Raw genomic sequence first — 23,466 nt, 5'->3', positions numbered from 1 at the left:
CCATAAAATCTAATTACTCTTATGGTACCATCACAGGAACGTACTTTGAAGCTGCGACACTTAAAGTCACCATCATTGCCATTATGTTTCCTTCTACTGACGAGGACTTATCAGAGGATTCATTTGATTCGACAAAAATTGTTCTAAAGCATTATCGTCTCTAGGAAGATGCCTTTTAAAGATTGATGCTATGTCGCTTTACTTCACTCCTTTTTCATACGCCTTGTAGGCGTTGTGACTTGATACATGAATATCCATCCACTTTTTCAATCACCACTTGCCGCTCCCTGATTTTTGTCCACAAACCTCCGGCTCGTTGCCTGTTTAGTTCTTCGTCAAACGATGAATTTCTGACAGGTAGAATCGGAGATCCTCGGGGTTGACGCCCGGGGTGATGCCTAACATGATATTATCAGCCTTCTTCCTTTCTCCGTACAAAATGCAGCGAATAAAATTGAACGCATCGACTTACCGTGGCCGAGGTTTGCAATCCATCCCTTCTTTCCGTTACCGTAGAAGCCCTTGACCATGGTCTCGACAGCCTCCGTCATGCGCTCATGGGTACCGTACAACACGCCAGGGTCTGCGTTGCCCTGGAAAGTAACACGCCTGTCGCCGCGAATCTTGACAGCTTCGGCGGGGTCCTGGAGCCAGTCGAGGCCGATGACGTCGTAACCAATGTCAATAACGGAGTCGAGAGCGTGCCAGGCGCCCTTGGGGAAGACGGTCATGGGGACGCGCTCCAGATTCATCTCGGCGAGCTTCTTGGGGAGGTTCTCGGAGATGTAAGACAGGTACGGCTGGCTGAACTCCTTGAAGGCCTCGGGGCCGAGCTCGCCGGCCCATGAGTCAAAGACCATGATCATCTGGGCGCCGGCCTTGACTTGCAGCGCGAGGTACTCGACGCAAACCTCGGCAATCTTTTGCAGGAGCGCCTTGGACTCCTCGGCGTAGCGGTAGATCCACGTCTTGCTCTGCATGAAGAGCTTGGTGCCGCCGCCCTCGACCATGTAGCAGAAGAGCGTCCAGGGGGCGCCGCAGAAGCCGATGAGGGGCACGCGGCCGGCGAGCTTCTTGCGGGTGAGGGTGATTGCCTTGTAGACGTAGTCGAGCTCGGAGGCGACGTCGACGTTCTTGGCCAGGACCTTTTCGTACTGCCCGTCGGTCGGGGTCTTGAGCGGCTCGGGGAAGTGGGGGCCCTTCTTGTCGACCATCTCGACCGTCATGCCGAGGGCCTGGGGCACGACGAGGATGTCGGAGAAGATGATGGCGGCGTCGAGGAGACCGGCGAAGCGCTCAATCGGCTGCAGGGTCAGGGTGCTGGCGACCTCGGGGTCACGGCAGCAGGCGAAGAAGTCGCGGGTGCCCTTGGCTTCGTGGTACTCGGGGAGGTAACGGCCGGCTTTTTCGCAGGTTGTCAGGAATCGGCTGTCCATTCGTTCATGTCCTGTTTCTTAGGACGGGAAAGGGCGGGTTACCTTGACGCATGATCCAGCATGGCGGGCGCTCGACCGTCTCGCCTGGAAATGAGGAGGTCAGCATTTGACTAGACGAGTGGACTAGGCGTAGATACTCACCTCTTGCTGCGCGCAAGAGCAGGTCGTTCTTCAATGGCTCAAATGTCAACTCCATCTTGTCGGCCTGCTGTGGGAATTGAAGGTGCTGATGGTGGGTGTTGGAGATGCCGTTCCACGGATCATCCAAAAAGTGCCCCGCGGTTCGGTCGCTGCAAAACCCCGCCAAAGCTTCAGGACCCCCGTCCACCGCTTCCTGTGTGCCTCCTGCCGCTCTGCGCACGTCGCCGAGGCAGCCGGTCCGGCAGGTGCACCAGCCACGTTGTGGCTTGACTCCGCCATTGAGTGGGCCCGCAATCCAAAGCTCTTTCGACCTCTCTGGCAATTCCCATTTATCGCTTCTCTTCAAACAGCTCTGAATAGTCTCCGTCGAATCAAATCGAGCCAATTGGCAATCTCCGCCCGCGACTGAACACGCAAAAGCAGCTTCACAACCTGGACGACAATGATATAGTCCGAGCAAGATCAATTGAATACCTACGCGCCCGTCGCCATTCGATCCCTTCGCGACCGGGCCGCAATGCCGCCGTCACGACCAACCGTCCGATGCTGCCGCGCCGTCCAGCAACAGCTTCAAGCTTCGCCCGACAACGTATGGATCACGGATGGTCTGTTGGCGAGCGCCTTTGAGCGCTACTGCCACGTATCACGCCTCACGAGACGGAAATCGAGCTCTGTACCCGGCCCGCTGGAGAATCGACGAAGACTGGGCAAAAGGAGGATGGCGGAAATGCACATGGACGGACACTCGACCCTACCACCCTGGGCCATTGAGTTCCCGGTGGACCTGAGTCAATGGAAGTGGCAACCGCCGACACTTCGTACATCAAAGGACCAGAGGGATGATCTACAGAGCCAGCAAAGTCAATCTCTGCTATCTCGTGTTTACAGATGGTCGGTGTCAGAACAACAGATGAAGGAGGAAGAAGTTGACCGGAACGGCATTGAGGATGCGCCAGCCTCCACATTTGACGATCGGTTGTCTCAAGCCCGAGCCGCCGTTGCGGCATCGACACGAAACGCGATCGACTCGGGTTATTACGACTTTGTCGAGGCCCTTCAAAAGGAACTGAAATTGGGTGCCCTCGATCCCAGAACCGTGGACTTGGCTGTTTCGAAATTCCCCGAGTCTTTGAGCGGGACAAGCGCTGACGGCGAGACGGTCAGCACAGCCATTGAGCTGTTTCTTTCGGCCGTTGTCAACGGAATCGCATCTTCGAAAGTTTTGGGCCCGTCAGAGTTTGATGCGAGCTTTTGGAATCTTGTGCTGAATCGGACGTCTCAGCTGCGGGCCAATGACGCGACGATTCTCTTATTCCAGGCTACGCTCGATGCGGTCCCTCGCCCATACCTGAACGACGTCCACGAGGGCATCATTGCGGCAGTGCAAACACTAGCCGTGTCTCAGTCGACGGGGCGCAGACGGGCCGCGGACATTGGCGTTGCGCTCCGCGAATTGTCACCCGACAACCACGGTGCGCTTCTCGAGGGGATCGAAACCGCAGTCTACCAAGGTTCGGCAGTCTTTGAGGAGGAAGCCCGCCAAAAGCTTCATTTCCTTTGGCTGCAGGTCTTGGCACACATGCCGCGGGTCGACTCCGTCTATCTCTTTGATGCTTGCGTCAGGTCCAAATACTTTGACCGCGAGCTACCCTGGCACGACGACCGAGATCTCAGCCAGCTTGTCCTCCAGCAATGGACTAGCCGTGGGTACCTAGGCGATCACGAGGCTGTCGCAGCATTCTGGGACCGCGAATCGTCCAGACATGCGAGTTCGAGCCTCGCTGCCCTGGTAGCCGGCATTTGCGAAATTGAGCACGATAAACCAAATCATTTGAGGAGGGAACATATCTGGCTAATCAAAAACCTCATGAAGCTGCTGAGTCGCTTCGGCCGCCAGGACCAGCTCATCGCCTCGATGCAACGTTTTGCGGAAACCAGGGATTCGATACCTGTCATGCCATTCATGCGAGTCGCTTCAGCCAGTCACGACTACAAGACGGCCCTCAGGCTGAGATCGATCCTGCTCTCACACGAGAAGAAGCTGGAGAGCCAGATCGAGTCACGGTGGCATTGGACGGCTTGGGTGCCCTACATCAAGTCCATGATCAGAGACGAATCGGTAAAATCCCGGGACATTTGGTGGGCAGTCCACTGCGGAGACGGCAAGATGAAGCGGTACGCAGCGAAACGGCACGAGCTCTCGATCAGGAGGAAAGCTCTCATGGAAAACATGACGGTGTGGTTCGCGAGCGCGACGAACCGGTCAGAGAGGAGCACGTTTCGAGACATGTCCAGGTGCATCAGCTGGCTCCGGAACAACAAGGTGCCGCTCAGCAACCGCTCGATGACGGCCATCGCCAAGGTGGCCACGCGGGAGCTCAAGAGGGGCGAGTTCGGGCGGACGCAACGCCTGCTCTGGTTGTTGGATGTTATAGGACAGTCCAGGGGACCCGAGCAGAGGGCTCTCGTCGCCCGGGTGCTGCAACGGTGGAGGCAGACCAATTCCGAACTAGAGAGCAAGAGGTGCCGTGAGGCTGAAGGGGTGCCGGACGCCCAGCAGATCAGAGAGGCGATTGGGGCTCCGGAAAGGAGCAAGTGGTAGATGATTGGGGGTGATTGTTAGAGAGTAATACTAAACACCCACATTCACACATATTCAAATACTACGTCAAACGCAAACAAGATGAAGTCATTCGGGCCCAGCAACAAAGACGTGAAAAAGGGGGAAAGACGATGAGTGGTGTACCCGTGGTACTGGAGGGCGATCATGGTGGGCAGAATGAGTAGTGAGACAAGAAGGTAGGTAAGGTACCGTGGGTACCTTTCGCATCTACAACCAGCGAAGAAGCGGCACGGCCCAGTACGATTGGAATTCTGCAATGGGATGGGAGAGAGACAGCGCCCCTTGTTTCGTAATCGCGCGAGAAAGCTGATTCGGTTCGTTCAAAGCTTTTGCCACGAGGGAATAAAATAGCATCATCTGCAGCGAGCCGCAGCAACGCTGAACGCTGGAATGTATGAAAGGGCAAACGCGGGCGGGCGAAACAAGCAGGAGAAGTAGGACGGCGCCGCACGGCATTCCATTGGTTTCTCTTTGACGGCGTACGGGCTCTCGGCCGGGTTGCGAGGTTGATGCATGGAGAGTTTACGGAGTAGTGCGTTGTTGAGTGTGTCGACTTTTCTGGCCGCATGCGTACAATGAGAGATCATGTTGGTGGGCGGGTGGGTACACACACACTCACACACACACACACACACGCAAGTTTCCCTTCCGGTCCTCGAAACCGAGGAAGTCGCGAGGTCGCGAAAAGTCTCATGCATTTTTTTTTCTCTCTCTCTTTCCTTTGTTTGAATGGTATGAGACAGGGAAAACCTTGATTCTAGTTTCCCATTGTCGTAAGTTGGAGAATGGTTAAATTGAAGAATTCGTTTGGATTCATGGATTATTGGGCCCTTTCACGTTTTGGGTATTGGTTTTGTCTCTCGTCGCCCGTGAATGTGTTTGTTTCCTTTGCGGGCAGCGGGCGGAATATGGGACAGTAGGTTGAATCTGGTGGGCTTAGAGCCTCGTTCGGCGCCGCCCGGTCGATTGACACCTCACCCCCGGGACGGACGGGAGGCGGAGGGGAAGAGGGGGGGATAATCATAGTCATTTGCGGTCTACGAAATGGGGGAGGCGGCCGGACGACTGGTTCTAGGCGAGTTGAATAGACTCAGAGCAACATCGATTACCTTAGTAGTCACCCAGGGTGGCGGTGATCAAGGGGCGAAAGATTTGCAAAGGGTGTATAATGTAATCATCCCGTACCTTACATTAGGGCCCTTTTTTCTCTCAGCCCAGGCACATAGGCTGGACATTAGCAGAAAGGTGTTTCGATCTTGGTGAAAGAGTGAGGTAGGCTCTAGTGCAGAGAAAACGGGCAAAGTTTATTAGTGGACGGGAAGCCGGAATATTCGGGTGGGAGGGGGTGGGCCGATAAGAGAAAGAGAGAGGCGAGTGAGGTGAGGTGAGGCGATGAGTAGCGAAAGAGAGATTGTGTGCGGGAGAAGTGATGCTACGGTCGCTGCATTTGGGTGGATGAGACTCTGGGTTAACCACTTGAGGCTCTCACTTCGCCAGGTTGGGGGAGTGGACCACGCATTGTCTGTCAGTGTGAAGTTCTGAAGAAAAAACGAACAACCTAAGACGAGGTCTGGAATGTATGGAAGATGGATGGAAGCAGCGCCATCGTTGATTAGGTTTGGTCCCTTGTGGAGCACTGGAGCTACGGTACCTACTTGGTAGTTCGTACCCAAGCTCCCTATTGCCTGTATTCCTTAGTCCGTACACAGTACCGCGAGTTACCTACCTAGGTACCTTAGGCTCGGACTCCTCCTCGAGGAACTGACGTGCAATACCTGCGGTGCTGCGGTCCGCGGATGGGGAATGAGGGGAGGGGCGACGTATCTGCATGGCATTTGATTCTTCCTCAATGGATGGAATCGGGGCAGCTCATGCCCAAATCGTAACATTGCTGGACAAATTTTTGCTCATCGAGGTGGGGGGTTGGCTGGCGGCGGAGGCGGGCAGAGATTGAGGATATGTGATGGGCAGGGGGGAGGATGCCGCAACTTCTTGGAGCTAATACAACCTGCCCTGGAGAGTACATACCACAGTAACTCCGTACGGGTAGAGGAAAGCCCAGGAAAGGCGGCAGAAAAGGGTAAAGGCAGGGAAAGAAGGGTTCTGAGAAGGGTTCGTTTCGGCCGAGGCATAACTGGCGTGCCCCTTCCATCTCCCGCCAACATGTCCCTCTTGATTACGTGCAGCAAAGATGAGCACACAAAAAGAAAGCAAAGGAAAACGAGATGGGTGGGCTGTGTCCAGTGAGAGGCCGTGGACGGCATCGGTTCGCGACTGATGACATAGAACTCGACTGACATTTGCCGTAGGCCCGTTGAGGCGACATTAGCCTCCTCTGACCTTAATATGACCTTTGCTCAGACGAACGTGGCACGCATGGTTGGAGGGGGCCATGGTAGCATCGCGGGGGCGGCCGCCGTCTATCATTCATTAGACTCAAGTCAGAGACTCAGACTCACAGACTCAGACTCAGGGTTCAGAGGCAAACGTTGATGCAAAATTAGGGTTGGTCAGTACGGGCATAGTGTATGGACACTTGTAACTCCGTACGCGACGGATGTCCCGTACGTGCCATGATAAACGAGAGCAAAAGAACCCTGCACGTTGAGCAGCGTTGTCCCATTCGCTTCGTCTTCATCCAAAGACACGTCTGTAATAACAGTTGAGTGATAGGCAAGCCGCAAGACAGGGCAGACACGGGACAGGCTGCGGCATGGCCACGGGATGGCGGCATCCTCGTAGGCGGCATGACATGGCATGGCGTAGGTAGCTACGACGTACGGTTATCCGCACACGCCGTACGGATAGTACCGCCGTAAAACACAGAAAGAGAGAAAGAGAAGAGGTGAAAGATGGGAACGTTCCGGACGGTTTGGAACGCCGACGCCAGCTTCTCCCGTCGGCAGCTAAGCAGAGTCGAGGGAACGGCAGCCCAGAGAGTGCGAGAGAGAGAGAGAGAGAAAGACAGAGAGAGACATGTACTTCCATTCTCAGAAAGATTGAGAGACATGGCGAGAGAAGGAGCTTATCTGCTTTGGTCTTCCATTGGGAGATTATCGTAGGGTTCGTAACTTGGTCCAGTCCAGATGTTCAGTACCTTGAGGTAGGTGAACGGGAGGAAGGCAAGCTGTTTCTGGAAGGGTACTTATCACAACACTACTACTTGGTGCAAATACGGAGTATCTTTATAGATCAGTGTTGTGCGCAGATTAGCGAAGAGACAACGCCCTGAACATGTTGCGTGATGTTGCGATGGACTATTCCTTCCCGGGAGGTGTGTCTTGGGCAGAGAGAAGGAGCTCAGGGGTGCCGAACCCCCGCATGCGGAAGTACCCGGTACCTGCGGCGGATCTCCTCGCCCAGTCGCACACGCGAACCGGCCCAGCAGGTCTCGCCTGCTCCGTCCCGCTGCCTTACCTCAGGTACTCCTACTGCGAAAAAATATGCTGTACGCCCACTATTAGATACCTTACATCACCCGCTGATTCCCCGAGGAGGCTGCTGCTGCGGCCACTGCTGAGAAGCCAGTACGAAAGATGCGGAGACTCGGCAAGAGGGTGCGGTTCTCCCCTCCCCTCTTTGTCTAGGCCGCTCGAAGTACCAGGTACCGCCTACTTTGCCTTGCGGGAAGGTCGTTCTGGGCCATTTCATCCTGCTCCACACACCTCTCCCACCATCCTCCATCCTCCCATCTTCCCGCAACAGTTACACGCTTCGTTCGTTTCGTGTCTTGCTCTGCTGGTTCTACCTCTTGTTCTCTTCTTCTTCTTTTCCATGTCACTTGCTCCCACGTTTGTGTCTCTTCCTTTCTCTTTCTCCCTCTTCCCCCTTCTCTCTCTCTCTTACCTTCAGGTAGCTTCCTTTTCGGCCACGCCCCTCCACCCCTCCTTTTCGTCCTCTTATTGTCCGTTGTTGGACAGGAAGTGACACAAATCAAGTTCAAACTTAGTCCCAATCGAGGATACCCTCTTCTTCGCCGGCCTCCGCATCTACCGGCGTCTATGTGAGAGGGTGAGAGAGAGAGCTGTATCCGTACGTGGATGGGCACTTACATAGGCTTGCGCGCGCCCACCCCCAACTTGTCCTCCTCTCACATACTTGGCTCCTCGCTCGCCTACTCGCCCACCCAACCACCACCATCACCACCATCACCACCATCTCAATCCTTCGGACTGGGATTAGTCGTCCACAACCCGCAACCACCATCACACACAACCAGGACAAGGACCGGGACCAGGACCAGGGACCAGACTAAAAATCAACTCTCCTGCATGTCCCGCCCGCTCCTCTCACATATCTCCGTTCACCACTGGCTACCCGGCTCGCACCCGTAGGCTGTAGCTTCCCACGTCCCTTTTTACGTCCGTAACTCCCCCCGGAACACCCAGGTAACCCTCGACCGTTCCCAGTTTCTATCCTCTTTGGACCGCATCCTCGACTCTCTTCAACGAATGACCGTCTTGTTTGCTTCGATTTTCATCCCGACAGCCTCTCATAACACCCTCCTTTTCCAAACGCTCGGCCATTGACAAGAATCCGAGATCTGATCAGACCGGCGCCCGAACCGCCAACCAACCATCAAATGGATTCTGGGCACTATTCCGCTGCACGTCATGCTGCTGCCGCTGCCGCTGCCGCCGCCGCCGCGGGTGGTGGTGCCGTTTACTCGGCTCAGCCCATGGACCACGCACACGCGCACTCGCACGCTCACGCACAAGCACACGCCTACCATCATGGCCACTCTCACTTACAAACACCCGCGCAATCACCCCATGGCCAGCCACAGTACTACTCGATCAATCCCGTGAGCCCAACCGCACAAGGGCCTTCCATGACGAGCCCCCGCGTCCTGCCAAACTCTGATCTCATGCCTGGCGCTCACTCACCGGGCTCAGCAACTTCTTCCGCGCCGCACGGCATGACCGGTCTACCACCCAACCGCCCTTCGTCCCCGGCCGCCTCTGTGTCGGGAGCGCCTAGTCCCGCCTCCAAGCCTATCCGGAGGCGCATGCGCATGATTACGTCCTGCCTCGAGTGCCGGCGCAGGAAGCTCAAGTGCAACAAGTCTCAGCCATGTGTCAACTGCATGAAGTTTTCGCGCGACTGCGTCTACCTTAGCCCCAAGCTCGATGAGGCCAGTCAGCTCCGTCTGACAGAGATCAAGGAGAAGGTCGGATCCCTGGAGCGCCAGTTGGAACGCGATGTCGCCAAAACGTCCCGAGCCGCCCAGCAGCAAGCTATCCTCGCCGACGATGTTGAGGACGACTTTGCCGAGGAGCGCGATCTAGAGCCGACAGATATGACGGCTCTCGATGTCACATACGAAGAAGACGCTGACGGGACCGACGATCTCATTGACCTGGGAGTACAAGTTGGTCGCATGCGTATCACAGAGCGCATCGGTGGCCTATCCAGACCCAGAATAGCTGAAGAGGTGTGTCCAATTCTACTTTTACTTTTCACCAGTTAAATCCCAGATCGTAATCACCTGTCTCGAGTTTGCGATTTTCTAACGCAACAGTCAGATCTCAGCCGGCATATCTGGCCCGGGCGGTCCGCCGGGGGGTCCCGGTGGTCCGATGGGTGGCCCGATGGGTGGTATGGGAGGAATGATGGCCATGATGGGCGGTAGGGGCATGGGCGGGGCCGGACGAGGCGGGCCGCCCCGTGGTGGACCGCCTCCTGGGTATCCCGGCTTTGGTGGTCCACCACCCGGCATGGATGCCATGTCTGTCGTGAGCGGAAGCTCTGGTGACTCGATCCCCGACTTTTTGAGGCCTGGCGAATCCTACATCCCCCCCTCGAGTGGCTTCTTCTTTGGCCACACCCCTGAGGCCCTCTCTCTTGATAGGAGATTACCTCAAAAGGAGGCTGCTGATCGACTCACGCAACAATACTTTGCAGCAGTTCACCCCATTGCACGATGTGTCCACAGACCATCCTTTGAGGCTGAGTATGTGAACTTCTGGGATGAAGTCTACAGCAATATTGAACCCAGGGCCTCCACACAAGCCGTCATGTTTGCGGCTTGGTTCAGTGCCGCCGTGAGTATGGACGATCCGACAGTAAGGACATTGTTTGGCGTCACCAAAGCCAACTTGATCGACCGAATGAAGACCGAGACAGAGAGAGCTCTCGGCAAGGCCAATTTCCTACGCACAACTAGAGTGGAAACTATGCAGGCTTTCATCATGTATATGGTACGTTGCGCCTGTTTGTGTTACAGCATGCTCGGTACTGACACCAACCACAGCTCCCGCTCTGCAGAGCCGAGGTATCTCGAGCTCACTCTGTTCTGGTCGGTGCAGCTGTCAGGATGGCGGAGTGTATGGGCTTGCACAGAGACGGAGAGACATACGGACTGAATCCTCTGGATACTCACGTTCGTAGACTCATCTGGCATCAACTCTGCTTCCTCGATATCCGCACCTGCGAAGCGCAAGGTCCCAGGCCGGCTATCAGGAGGGAAGATTACGACACCAAGCTCCCACTCAACTGCGAAGAAGAAGACTTTTACGCCGCTGGGCCACCACCTGAGCCCGCAGACGTGTGGACCTCTTCTTTACTATCAGCGATTCGGACCGAGTGCAACGAGATGATGCGCGTAATCTGGCTGGACCGCCGCAGGCTCGAAACACGCAAAACGACACTTACTGCTGTCCTCCAGAAGATTGAAAATTTTAGGCGGCGAATGGTGGAAAAGTACGAACATTTACTCGATGGCGAGATCCCTATTCAACGCTACGCCAAGTTGGTCATGAATCTGCTCCTCTACCGCCTCCACGTCATGATCCTTCACCCCTACCACGCCAACGCCAACAGTCCCATGACCCACCGCCTCAACAACCTACTCGTCACTTCTGGCATCATGATCATTGAGATCTCGATACAGCTTGAGAACGACCCGCAATTCCGAGACTGGGCCTGGTATCTAGGCGCCTACCAACAATTCCAGATTGCTCTGCTCTTGGCCACGGAGATCTACTACAGACCGCAGAATAGGGAGGCCGACCGTATCTGGGCTTGCCTGGATTACGTCTTCGGAACAGACCGGACTCTACCGCCTGAGATGAAGGGCTTGCAGATTCTGGGGGAGATCATGAGCAAAATGGCAACATACCAGAGTATGCGCAAGATGCGTGCGCCAACAGGAACCTCTCGAGCACCGCTAAACAAGACGGCCGTCAACGTGAGAAACGAAAACCAGGGGGGACAAAATGCCCAGCAGCCACATCCTGGACAGGGCATGCCGATGGGCTTCAAAGCAGAGCCTGGCATGGGTGGTCCTGGTATGCAGCAATCTTCACCGATGAGCGGCATGGGGTCTCCGGGGATGGCGTCTCCGCCCAACGCCCAGATGCAAGGTCCGCCCCCAGGAATCGTCTTTGCGGGTGTGTCAAACGGCGAGGCCATCTGGAGCATGCCACCCGTGAACGCGGACAGTCCAGAAAGTGTCAGCGACGGGGCCAGTATGGGCGGTCACAGGCCCTCGCAACCGATGAATATGATGAACCCTCTCGAGGGCGTAGACTGGGTAAGTTCATCTCGTACCGCAACACAAGTGATTCGCAATATACTGACTTTTTTGTTCTTCCTCTTTAGGATGTTATCAACGGTCTTTTCCCTCATGATCCTAATACTGGCGAACTGAACATTTCCGGCTTCAACGACCCAACGCTCGGTTTGGTGAACGGGTTCCACTGGGCTCAACGATGAGCGTGGATATAAGAGGGCGTATTTCTTGCTATTTATGCTTATTTTCCTGCTTCAATGTATTCGACCGTTTGCGCGACCATGTTCAATGGGCTGGAAAGCTACTACTGCTTGCTGGCTGCTGGAGCTCAAAAGACCCCACGATACCACGGCTATTTTGTTTTACGCCTGTTTGGGTTTGATTTATGCGTAACGCGGAGTTTGATGGGGGCGAAGTCTTCCACAGAGGGAGAATAGTTTCACAAACGGGAAGACATCTCTTGGTCACGAGTGTTAATAGAGGAGGACTAGCAATGGAGGACGATGTACTAATGGTTCATCAATGAACGACTGAAATGCCTAGAGGGAGTTTAGTGAGGGGATGACATAGGTGAGGTGTTTGCATGAGGTAGTGCGTAATAGAAGTGATCTCTTACAGGAGTCAAAATTTCTTTGAACCAGGACAATTTACTTGACATTGGAACTGGGTATTTTGCGTCCAATCGTTGGTGCAAAAGGGAATAGACCGGTACAGCACGAACTGCGACGGCATCTTTGTTCATGATTGAGTGAATTCAAATAATATGAAATATGAAATAATAGTAACCCAAGAGGTATCGTCGTGCACTCTGCCAAAATGAAAAAACAAAAACAAAGCAAAAACAACACAAGCCATTCTTTTTAGCCTTGCCTTCCCTGCCCATCCGTCCCATTCTGTCCCCTTCTCCCGATGTGCCAGAACAAAATGGGAATATTTCGTAAACGTCGTAATCTTTGGTTTGTTCTTGTTTGTTTGGTATCCCCGTTTCCCTTGAAACCAATGTACTTAATCGTCCCATATAATGTACTGTCCCACAACCCGTTCTCCGGGACCTCCATCCGTTCCATTACATCTATATTACGCCCATCTTTTCATACTTCTCTTCTTCTCTCTCACACACACAGACATGGTATTCATCGTCAGGGCAAGCTCCTTTACCGCAAATTGGAGGCTTGATCGGGCAAGAAAGTTCCCATGCTGAGATCGCTGTGCGTGGCCGCCGTCTGCCCGCCGAGCGACGCACCGCCAGCGTCGCTCCCGGGCGTAAACAGCCTAACGGACTTGCCCTTGGGCCGAGCCACCAGCACCTGGGCAGGACACACAACAATCTCGTCGTCATTGTTACCGCCGTCGTCGCCCTTCTTGACGACGAGCGGGAACAAGACGATACGCACAACAGCGCTCTGGGCCTCGAGGGCCTCGTTGGTAGCAGACTTGTCGGCGCTGCGCTCGTTCATGAGCGCCGCGTTGAACGTGACAGTCTCGGCGAGCTCGCCGTCGGCGTCGTACTCTGGTTGCAGCGGCGGGAGCATCATGTACTCAGCGCGCTGGGTACGCATCTCGATGGAGAGGTCGACGGCCTCCCGCATCACGCGGCGCAGCTGTGATTGAATCTGGTCCTCCAGGTTGGAAGGGGGAGGGAGGACCCTGGACAGCGTTTGGAAGATGGCTTGGACCACGGCCTCGGTGTCGAGGTCGCGCTGGTGCTTGAAGCTGGGGCGCTTAGAGAGCAGCGTCAGGGTGACGGCGCGCCATTGTCGGACGGCCGGGGGAGGGCCGACCTCGGTAAGCAGCTTTTCCAGCGACTTGAGCTTTTGTCGCTGCTCGCGGTCCATGCCAAAGAGGTAACGAGTGAACACAAACTCCCAAATCATGTTCATCGTCATGGACATGAACACATCTCGGCGCCTGACGCGGTCGCCGAGGTAAGTGTCCACATCGGTGCCATCGAGGATGGCGTTGTCGAGACGGTCAATGACCTTTTCGTCATTGATCTCGTTTGTCTTACGGCAGGCGCGCATGTCAGAGAACTTTGAGAAGCGCAGAACCCACTGCTGTACGTGAGAGCAAAGCTGCTGACATCTGTGGTCAAAGTGGTCGACATCCTTGACATTGAGGAAGTCACTGTCAGCGCCCTTGGATGCCAGGATCTGGCGCTGCATCTGTCGGATCTTGTCCTTGGCCGCATCGAGCTCAGAGCGTAGGCGGCCAATCTCGGCATCCTTTTGGAGAAGTGACTCCTGGAAGTGATTATGCTCGGTGCGCGCTTGCTCCAATTGCCGGGAGGCATCAGAGTGCTGAGTCTCCAATGATCGGTAACGCTCATTGTGTTGGGCAGCGAGTTGGGTATTGGCGCTGTTCAAGCCCTCGTTGACCTCTGTCAATCGGGCAACCTCCTTTTGTAGAAACTCAAGCGATTGCTTGAGAACGTCGATTTCGGCATCGCGCTCTGCTAGAATGCCAGAGGCTCTGTTGCTGTTGTGGGTATCGGATTGGGATCGGGTCTCTGTGAGCATGCGGTTCTCCGCCATCAATTGTTCGACGCGGGACTCGAGCTCGAGGACTTGCATGCTCTGGCGACGCCGCATGCTGTGTGGTCGGGTAGGCGATCGGGGAGAGCCGATGCGGCCTTCACCGAATCCATCCTACGATTGAAGGTCAGTCAAAGTTCGTCGTGTTGGTGGCTAGCGATGCGATCATAAGCGCTTCCAGCAAAAAAACAAACACAACCTGGGAATCGCAGGCGGTGAGGCAATAAAGCAGATGGAGAGAAATAATTGAATTAAAAAATGTGCGTTACTTACGAAGACGTCGGCCATGTCCTTGGTACGGACACGACCTTCGTTGGCGACGGGGGTGTTGGAGGAGCTGGTCGGGTCCTTGGGGTCCTTGTTGAGGTCAAGCTGACTTCGTTGGCTGATGGATCGCAAGTCTCCGCTTACACGCCTGTCGACCCGGCGAAGAGGCGGGGTGGCGGTGCCTGACCGTTGGATGCCTGGGCTCTCAGGCCGGAACTTGAGCGGTTCTGGCGTTAGCGCCCCAGTGGCCCGCCGGTGCCGTGACAGGCTGCTGTTGGACATGGACCTGCGCGCTATAGGCTCTGTAGGTGCTGGAGACTGCAGCCGTGCGACCCTGTCGGAAACGCTGCGATTACCTGGTGGCGGAGTGCTGCGTGGTGACGAGACTGTGCTGCTGATTGCTGCACCAGCCAAGGCAGCCGACGCCAGGTCCTGGTACTTGTTTCTTCGCATCTCAAGCTCTGGGCTGATGCCACGTTTGTGCTTCTGCGGCTCTGGAGTCAACTCCCTTCCTGCAGGCTCTCGCAATACGGGTGTTCTGGAAAGTGGGTGATCGCGAGCCTCTCCTTCGAACAGTGAGGTCTTCTCCGGCGACTTGACTCTCTCCAGATCTCTAGATCGTCGTCTTTCGCTTTTGTGAACCCTCAACTCTGGAGTCCGTTGTCCATCGCGGCCCGGTGATCTTTGTTCCTGCCAATCCCGAAGATGAACTCCGCTGTCTCGTTGCTCCTCATTGTCGAAACCTCCCCTTCTGAGAGGGTGAGGCGAGCTGGGTACAAACCCGCTGTCTCGGGTTGGGTCAGGTGAACCTGTAGTTGTGCGAGAAGCAGGCCTGTACAGCAATCGAGGCTCGATATCGCTTCCATCGTGACCCTCCTCCTGAACGGGCGGCAAGATGCTCGGCACCGGACTCCGGAAACCGCTCATCTCGAAGGTCCGTTCAGGGCTGTTTGGTGAACGTCCAACGAATAGATCGCGACGGGCCTCAGCCTCGAACCCACGATCGACTGCTTCATCCATATCGCTAACCATGGTGTTTGTCATGGGTGACCTGGTACCCCGGTTCAGTGAGCGTTGTTGTGTTGTGATGTTGGCAGGCTCGCTCGCTTGCTCCGTTCCGATTTCTCTGCCAAGAATCGGGCTCTCAATGTTGTCGTCTTGGGCCTTCTCCTTGAGCGGTGCTGTGAGACTCAAAACATCCTTAGCCTGTTCCTCCTCCTGTGACCTTCCTTTTGATACGTCCTCTACCAAGCCTCGAGATACTGGAGACGCGCTGGGCTCTTGTTCATGGACAATAGTCTCCTGTGCTTCAACGGGGACGCCCTCCTGTTGCTGAAGCGAGGGACCGAAAACGTCGTCCGCCATCCTACTCGTTCTTGTTGACTGCTCAGGTAGCTGGTCATCGGCCGCATTCTCACCGCCGCCCCAAAAGTCTTCCACCTCTTTGCTTGCAATCTCGCTGACATGTTTCCTATCGGCACCTTCCCAGAGAGAAGGATCATCAAACATGTCTTCCTCTTGTGCCACGCGCTTGTCCTCGTACTTGGACTTCTTTCCCTTCTTCTTCTTACCGCTGCTCGATTTGCTAGCAAGGACTGCCGCACCGGCAGCCATTGCTGCTGCCCCGACTGCGGCGCCGATGCCTGATGACTCGGATGCCTTCTTCTCTGGTGTGATTGGCTGGACAGATTCATCCGGCTTGTGGTCATACTTGTGCTCCATGTACGAAGCGGCGATGTCAAGGGATTCAGCCGGCTCTGGTTCCCGAAGAGGCTCATGTTTGCTCGCACTGGGACCGGGAATCTCCTTTTCACGAGGCAGATCAGCTTCCGGGGTAGGGAGCTCATCCTCAATCTTGCTGATGCCCGCAGCTGGTGTCTCGCGGTCATCAAAGTACGCAGCAGCAACATCTCTAGAGCTGACAATCGGCTCGGGAAGGAGAGTGTTGGACAACTCTCTCGTCTTCATCTTCTTGCGTTTGTTTGACTGATCGAAAGGTAGTTCATGAACGACGTTGCTGGTCTCCTGTGCGGGAGTGAGATCGATGTCTACTGACTTATTCGAAGTAGGAGACGTGGCATTGACACCAACAGGCTCGGGAACTATGCCTGCAGGTGATTCGAGGGCTGATGCGGTTTCTGGAGGCGGTGGCGCTGAAGGGCTTCGAGTGATTTCGCGAGGTGCACTGTCGAAATAATCAACCGTATCTTTCGTATCTTCAGTTCGGCTAGGTCCAGGCACAATCGTTTCTTGTCCCGGCTGTAAGTTGGCGCTGATCGGAGAGCGATCCAGTGAAATTGACTGCTTCTTGCTCTTTTTGTTCTTCTTCGACTTCTTGGTGGCGGGAATGTCCCATTCATCATCACCAGCAGCGACAGGTTCAGTCGTCAATTCTGGTTCGCGCATAGCCGCTGTCTGATGACCTGGGTCTTCCAAAGAAATAGAGCTCTTCGCAACATCCGTCTCAGTAGCGGTGACCGGGAGGTTCTTTGACGTCTCCAGTGCGGCGAAGCCGCCTTGAGGTAAGACTGGGGCGCTGGCCTGCTCCTCAACGATCGTTTCTGGCTCATCCGCAAAGGAAAGTCTCTTGGCCTTCTTCTTGTCCTTCTTAGACTTCTTGGAGACAAACTCCTCCGCAATGGGTTCTTGCGGTGCAAGGTCCATGACTTCGGGCTCCTGGATGACCCCGCGAGAGATGTCCTCAGGCCCTGGCTTGGCGAAGGTGGCTTGCTCAGAAGCTTCGGCGGTCTCGAGGATGGGCGTGGCCGGCTCCTCAAACTGCACCTGGCTGGCGCGCTTTTTCTTGTCTTTCTTAGACTTCTTGACGACAAAGGTCTCTTCAGGTTCCTCCGTGAGGGCACTTTCGCGGACATCTGGTGCGCTCGTTGCCTCTACGGCGTGCTTATCGTCCTGTTCAGACACATCCATTGGAGCGCTAGGCAAGACGTCATCCACCTGATCAACTGAGATCGTCTCGTCACCGACAACCTGCTGCGGCGTAGGTTCAGCAGCCAGCTTGTCTTCGGAGATTGTCTGAACTTGATTGAGATCTTCGCGGCGTTCAGGTGTCATGGCGTCCATTATTTGGGGGCCAGCTGAGGCGTCAAGTGTGGAGAAGGATTGAGGCACTGAAGTGGATTCGAAGGATCTGTCTGTTGCGAGATCATCCCTTGTGAAGGCCGGCTTGTCGCTCGAAGCATGATCCTCGTGTCTCGAGATATCTTCCGCTGGAAGAGGCTGTTGATCTAAAGCTCGCTCGGTTTCTTGCTGCTCCGTCGACTCAAGCTTAGGTGTTGCCGTGCCAGGAGCCAGGGGCGACTCGGGTTCGACATCGTCGAATGCCAGGCTCTGTCGCTTCTTTTTTTTCTTGTCCTTTTTGCTCTTCTTCGCAGGCATGGAATCGTCAAGATCAGCAGGAGCTGCGGCCTCTGGCTCAGCCACGACGTTGGAGCTTTCGACTGAACGGACTTGATCAAAAGCACCCTCGGGCAAACTCTCAACTGCGACGGGAGCGATGGATTCTTGCTCAGTCAAAGGGGCAGCATCAGACTGGCTGTCCAGTCCTTTTGGCTTGGGTTCAAGGTCCAGAGTGGTCGTTGGCACGTCTGACTCTGCAACATGTCTTGGCTGAGCATCTTGGGAGTGGACAGTTGCGGGCTCAGTCTCCGGAATCACTGAGGCTGACTCCTCAGCAGGCAGGGCCGTTCCCTCCACAGGCTCGACGGCCGAGCTCTCCAAGATGGGTTCTGCGGTGCCTGGCTTTTCGACGGGATCAGTGGTAGTGTTTTCCAAGGTGGCCACTGGCTCCTCAGCAATTGGAGTAGGGTTTTCAAGCTCGGTCAATGTAGACTTCCTCTTCTTCTTGTCTTTCTTAGACTTCTTGAACGTGAACTCTGAAGGCTCCTCGGCAGCCGCTGTCTCTTCGGCAGTCTTCTCGGGCTCAAGCTCGATTGATTTCACAGAAGCTGATGGCTCAGGCTGGTTCTCGGCCAAGAGTGCAGGAGAAGGTTGTTGTGTGTCTGCCACCAGCTGTTCTTGTGAGACATCCTGCGATGACGAAGGCTGTGCTACCTCTGGAGCTGATGCTTGTGCCAAGTCAGCCTCAAGTGGCGCTTCCACTGAAGCCTTAGCAAGCGGGATATCTGATAGCATCTTGTTATCGGAGGTCAGGGACCTGTCGGTATTCGTAGTATCGTCAACATGCGCTACTTCCTCCTTGTTGTCTTCGACGGTGGTCGCCATCGGTGTCTCGGTTCCAGATGCAAGATCGAAATCTTCCTCGGCCATGGACTTCTTCTTTTTCTTTTTGTCCTTCTTAGATTTCTTGACGGGCGCGTTCTCGGGCCATTCTTCCTCAACTGGTGCGTCAATTGGAAGCTGGGAGTCCTTGGCGATGGTATCTTGATCGATGGCAGTCTTCGGTTCAGCGAAGGGCGCTGGCGCGAGTATTTCCGCCACTGAACGGTCCTCCACCTCTTGAATTGGGGTGGAGATTGGCTCAGCCTCGGGGAAGTTGGCATCTGTAGGAGTCTTGACTGGCTCGACAGAGACATCGGGCGACTGCATTTGGTGCGTCTCAGCTTCGAGTGCATCAGCTGGAGTGACAGCTCCCGATGTGATCTCAATGTCGTCCTGAGTCTTGCCCTTCTTCTTTTTCTTGTCCTTCTTTGACTTCTTCTGGAAGGCTGGAGACTCGTCGTCGATGCTTGGAATCTCGGAGGAAGCCTCAACAGGGGTCTCGATGGGGGCCACAGCGGGAATCTCAGTGGAAGAGTCTGCAACTGGGGCTGAAGTGGCATCTGTATCAATGGTCGGCAACTCGGCATTGGCCAAGTGCCTCTCCTCGGCCTCATTGGTAACAGAAGGGAGCTCGCTCCCCACCTTTGCCGTCTCTCTGGCGTCTGCAGTCACGGCATCTGCTTGGGGTTCCAAGATGTCTACCGAAGTTTCTTTGGTCAATTCGGTTGAGTCAGGTGCAGAAATATCAGTGGTAGCGGCGGCTGGTGCTTCGTGAACATCGGGAGTAGATGCATCAAGGGGGTCTGAAGGCTCCAAGGCGGCGGGTGTTGCCGTTCCAGAGTGGGGACTCGAGTCATCCTGAAGCTTGCCCTTCTTCTTCTTTTTCTTATCCTTCTTAGACAGCTTCGGAGAGAAATCCTCCTCCACAGATTTAGAAGACTCCTGGGCGGCAGCAGCAATATCGGCATCTAGGTGAGGCTCGTCTGTTACCACCGCTTCGATGGCCTCTTTGGCAGGCTCCTCGATAGGTGCTTCGGGGCTCTCGAGATGTATCGACTGATCGGCAGACTGGTCCATTGTGGCACTTGGTACTGAGGGAGAAGGCTCCTCTACTGCGGTATCTTTGCGTTCGGCGGCTACAGTAGGATCGCTCAGCGGAAGCTTTGAGACGGTCTCGGCAACAGCCTCGGTAGAAGGCTCTGCGGCAGGTTCGCTTGCTTGGGCGCTCGTCTCAGTCGAGGGGTTGGAGTCGAGGATTTCCAAGGCCTTGCCCTTCTTCTTCTTGTCCTTCTTCGCCTTCTTCTCGACCATCGGGAACTCGTCATCGACATTGACATCCGGAATTGCGGAAGTATCGACCTGGCTCTCAGACTTTTCTGACGCCTCCTTCACCTCAGGAAGCTCAGGACTAGCATCCCTAGGAGCATCCTCAGACGTCGCGGCAGTCTCTACTTCAGATGCGGGTGGCTGCTCGGATGAGATGTGTGCCTTGTCGTCTGCAGCCTTGTCGTGGTGGACATCCCTGACTTCAGATGCGATGACTCCGGCGGCGGCTGCAGCAGTAGCTGCGCCTGCCATTTCGGCCATCTTCTTCTTCTTCTGTTTCTTGTTCATGCCCTTGAAAGGGTCCTCCTCGACGACGGGTGATGCCGACTCGGATTTGTCGATGGGCTTCTCTTCGGCAGCTGCCTCTGTAGGAGTCTCCTCAACGATATTGTGCTCAACCGCCACCTCCTCGGGCTTTTCTTCAGGGACTTTTGAAGCTTCAGTGGTGGCAGGCTCAGAAACAGCTGCAGCCAACTCTGCTGCAGCGGCCATCTCAGCCATCTTCTTCTTTTTCTGCTTCTTGTTCATGCCCTTGAAGGGGTCCTCCTCGACCTGAGCCTCGACCTGGGGCGCCTCTGGGACGGGCGCGTCTTCAACAGCCTTCTCGTCGGTGGGTTTGTCGGCAAGAGTCGACTCCTCGGCAGGCGAGGCTTCAGCAGGAGTTTCTTCAAGAGCGACATCTGCAGGTATCTTAACGGCAACCTTGTCCTCACCGACCATCTGCTCAACTGCTTTCTCTTCGGCCTCAGCGGCGGCCATTGCAGCCAATTTCTTCTTCTTTTCCTTTTTGCTCAGGCCAGCGAAAGGGTCCTCTTCGACTTCAGGCTGCTCGAACTCCGGTTCAGGCACGGACTTCGACTCAGCTAGAGTCTCCTTGGCAGCAGACTCCTCAACAATAGGCTCCTCGTCGACGAGCTTGGCTGGAGCAGGCTCAGAAGATACTTGTTGGGCCTCCGAGACAGCCTCACCTGCGGCGGCAGCTTCGGCAGCCTCGGCGGCGGCAGCCATCTCGGCCATCTTCTTCTTCTTTTGTTTCTTGTTCATACCCTTGAAAGGGTCTTCGTCTGCCTGGGCTGGCTCTGGTACTGCCTCTGACACAACTTCTGGTTCCGCCGCGCGTTCGGGCTCCACGGCGGACTGCTCCTCGGTCGGCGTCTCGATCGCAGTCTTGTCAGAAGTCATCTCTTCGACAGGCGTCATGTCCTCGGTGGTAGTTTCCGGTCCGGGCGTGTCGTCTGTGGAATGTGTCTCGATGGGGATCTCATTGGCAAACTTCTCATCGGCAGGCTCCTTCTCAGTAAGCTCCTCCTCGGTGGACGTTTTCTCAGCAACCAAGTCCTCTGCGGGGTGCGCCTCGACAAGCTTCTCAGCGGCAGCATCGTCTTCCGTGGGCTTCTCGATCTCGACAGCCTCAACAGTGGCGGCAGCCTCAGCAGCTTCAGCGGCCGCCTTCATCTCGGCCATCTTCTTCTTCTTCTGCTTCTTATTCATACCCTTGAACGGATCCTCTTCAGACTTCGTCAACTCCGGTGTGACCTCTGGCACACTCTTGACTTCATCTGCGGTTTGCGGCTCTGGCGCAGAAGGTTCCTCGGCAGCGGTTTCCTCGGTAGGCTGCGCCTCTGGTGGGGTCTCCAGAGTAGCAGGCGTGGAGTCGGCGGTTTGTTCCTCGGCGGCAGGCGTGGGCGAATGAGCAGCGGCTTCAGTAGCAACGGCCTGTGCGGCAGCGGCAGCTGCCATCTCTGCTTTCTTCTTTTTCTTCTGTTTGTTGCTCATGCCTTTGAAGGGATCCTCCTCGACCTTAGGCTGCTCCGATTCTAGAGGCGCCGTCTCTTCAATGCCCTTTTCTTGCTCAGGCTCGACTCTGGTAGATTCTTCCTTTTGCTGCTCGGGAAGTTCAGTCGTGACGATGGGCTCTTCAGCGGTGTCCTTCAGTTGGGCGATCACCTCGTCACCAGGAACGACGGCTTCTTCGCGAGTTTCCTCCACCTGCAATGTGGGTATCGATTCAGGCGTGCTTTCTGCCTCTGGAGCGGGAGAGTCCTCCAAAATATCTTGCGCGGTGTCCTTCTTGCTCTTCTTCTTTTCCTTCTTCGATTTCTTCGAGGTGGTAAGCTCTTCCTCAACAGTAGTTGGCGTTTGGTTCTCAGAGATGGGAGCCTCGGATACAACGGCTGGTGACTCGGTGTTCGCCGCTGCCTCTGTTGTAGTAGCCACCTCCTCCACGGCTTGGGATTCTGGCTCCTCTGCGGCCGGCGTGACGGCAGGCGTTGTTGATGGCTCAGAAATCTGCGGTGCATCTAATAGGTCAATCTCCTTTGCCACGAGCCGCGCTTCCGGCGTGGCTGGCGGCTCATCTTGGGTGTCGGAAGCAAGACCCTTCTTCTTCTTCTTATCCTTCTTGGACTTCTTGGTGACAGCTGGGAACTCTTCCTCTGCAAGTGGAGTGGTGTATTCTGCAGGTGTCTCGAGCGTTGCTGGAGAAGGATCAGTTTGGCCGGAAGGCTCTGATGGCAGTTCCTGCGTGACTTCGGATTCTTCAGCCGTAGAGGCAGAGGAGGCTCCTGCTTCCAGGTCGGCAGGCTGCAAAGTTGCTGGTGAGTCCTGGGGCGGTGCTGCTTCCTCAGACTTCAAAGTTGAGTCGTCTTGAGCATCGGCCTTTAGTTGGCCTTTGGACGCTGGCTCTGAGGAAGCTTGCACATCTTCAGATGGCATCTGTGCTGCGTCGCCAAGCAAAGGGGCGTTGTCAGGTGAAGCAGAGGAAGATTCCTCTAGCGGAGTCTCCAGCTGAGGGAGTTCCTGGCTATCGTCCAATGAAAGACTTTGCTGCTTCTTCTTCTTTTTCTTGTCCTTCTTGCTCTTCTTCGTTGGCTCAAAGTCATTGATGTCGGCCTCTGCTGGTTCAGCTGGCAGCTCATCCTTTGTCGTTGGCTGTGGTGAACTTTGAACTTCATCTGATGTGCTTTCCGCCGGGGTTTGAACTTCTTCACTTTGCTTGGGCTCTGCACCCTCCGGGGTGCCCGCAGACTCCTCTGTTGACTTGTGGTCGCCAGCATCATCGCCCTTGGAGGCTTCGTCTACTGAAGACTGTAAAGGCGTTGCAGGCTCGGCGGGAATTTCGCGCGTTTCAGGCGCAGGGGAAGGTTCGGCGCTCTGCTCTTCCACTGCAGCAGATGCCTGAGCTGCAGCCTTCTTCTTCTTGTCTTTTTTACTCTTCTTGCCAGCTGGTTGAATTGCCCATTCATCCTCGCCAGCCTCAACCGCTTCTCTTACGGTGGTTGCTTCCGGGGCGTCCGTGACATCCGGCCCCGCCTGCTCCGGTGCTTGGACTGGTTCGTCAACGGCCTTGACAGCCGGGGCACCATCGTCCACAATCGTTGACTTGAGATT

The 23,466-nt window shown here is 55.4% G+C and overlaps 5 protein-coding genes across 5 annotated transcripts; 2 read left to right on the top strand and 3 right to left on the bottom strand.

Moving 5' to 3' along the window:
- Positions 1-153: 153 nt before the first annotated feature.
- Positions 154-4,315, bottom strand: HER10_EVM0012756 (uroporphyrinogen decarboxylase). Its single transcript, XM_035482142.1, has 4 exons — positions 1,578-4,315; positions 1,479-1,520; positions 473-1,402; positions 154-398 (listed from the first exon to the last, which is right to left on the bottom strand). The coding sequence occupies exons 1-4, from the start codon at positions 1,630-1,632 to the stop codon at positions 325-327; spliced, it is 1,101 nt and encodes a 366-aa protein (XP_035328640.1). The 5' UTR covers positions 1,633-4,315; the 3' UTR covers positions 154-324.
- On the top strand, positions 2,095-4,179 carry HER10_EVM0011724 (uncharacterized protein; the record flags this gene model as incomplete). Its single annotated transcript, XM_035481147.1, has 1 exon — positions 2,095-4,179. One exon carries the CDS (start codon positions 2,095-2,097, stop codon positions 4,177-4,179), a length of 2,085 nt encoding a protein of 694 aa, XP_035328543.1.
- Positions 4,316-7,728: 3,413 nt separating the features above from the next.
- Positions 7,729-12,355, top strand: HER10_EVM0003153 (fungal specific transcription factor domain-containing protein). Its single transcript, XM_035472838.1, has 4 exons — positions 7,729-9,634; positions 9,726-10,400; positions 10,454-11,734; positions 11,803-12,355. The coding sequence occupies exons 1-4, from the start codon at positions 8,783-8,785 to the stop codon at positions 11,914-11,916; spliced, it is 2,922 nt and encodes a 973-aa protein (XP_035327768.1). The 5' UTR covers positions 7,729-8,782; the 3' UTR covers positions 11,917-12,355.
- A 512-nt stretch (positions 12,356-12,867) lies between these two features.
- HER10_EVM0004985 (uncharacterized protein) lies at positions 12,868-15,876 on the bottom strand (the record flags this gene model as incomplete). Its single annotated transcript, XM_035474611.1, has 4 exons — positions 12,868-14,034; positions 14,089-14,358; positions 14,518-14,811; positions 14,845-15,876. 4 exons carry the CDS (start codon positions 15,874-15,876, stop codon positions 12,868-12,870), a joined length of 2,763 nt encoding a protein of 920 aa, XP_035327952.1.
- Positions 15,877-17,402: 1,526 nt separating this feature from the next.
- HER10_EVM0006915 (uncharacterized protein) lies at positions 17,403-23,135 on the bottom strand (the record flags this gene model as incomplete). Its single annotated transcript, XM_035476487.1, has 3 exons — positions 17,403-17,549; positions 17,641-22,596; positions 23,127-23,135. The coding sequence occupies 3 exons, from the start codon at positions 23,133-23,135 to the stop codon at positions 17,403-17,405; spliced, it is 5,112 nt and encodes a 1,703-aa protein (XP_035328131.1).
- Between the last annotated feature and the right edge of the window lie 331 nt (positions 23,136-23,466).

Source organism: Colletotrichum scovillei (genome assembly GCF_011075155.1).
Source record: "Colletotrichum scovillei strain TJNH1 chromosome Unknown Contig00010, whole genome shotgun sequence".
In the NCBI taxonomy this organism is placed as follows: Eukaryota; Fungi; Ascomycota; class Sordariomycetes; order Glomerellales; family Glomerellaceae; genus Colletotrichum; species Colletotrichum scovillei.
This window is presented reverse-complemented; position numbering and strand designations above follow the sequence as displayed.

Bases quoted from the DNA above. Each gene is read 5' to 3' on its own strand.
- HER10_EVM0012756 (XM_035482142.1), bottom strand. From the start codon at position 1,632: ATGGAGTTGACATTTGAGCCATTGAAGAACGACCTGCTCTTGCGCGCA. The intron at 1,521-1,577 runs GTGAGTATCTAC...CCTCATTTCCAG, and splicing joins GCTCTTGCGCGCAGCAAGAG to GCGAGACGGTCGAGCGCCCG. The intron at 1,403-1,478 runs GTAACCCGCCCT...CCTGCGAAAAAG, and splicing joins ATGCTGGATCATGCGTCAAG to CCGGCCGTTACCTCCCCGAG.
- HER10_EVM0003153 (XM_035472838.1), top strand. From the start codon at position 8,783: ATGGATTCTGGGCACTATTCCGCTGCACGTCATGCTGCTGCCGCTGCC. The intron at 9,635-9,725 runs GTGTGTCCAATT...CGCAACAGTCAG, and splicing joins GACCCAGAATAGCTGAAGAG to ATCTCAGCCGGCATATCTGG. The intron at 11,735-11,802 runs GTAAGTTCATCT...CTTCCTCTTTAG, and splicing joins CTCTCGAGGGCGTAGACTGG to GATGTTATCAACGGTCTTTT.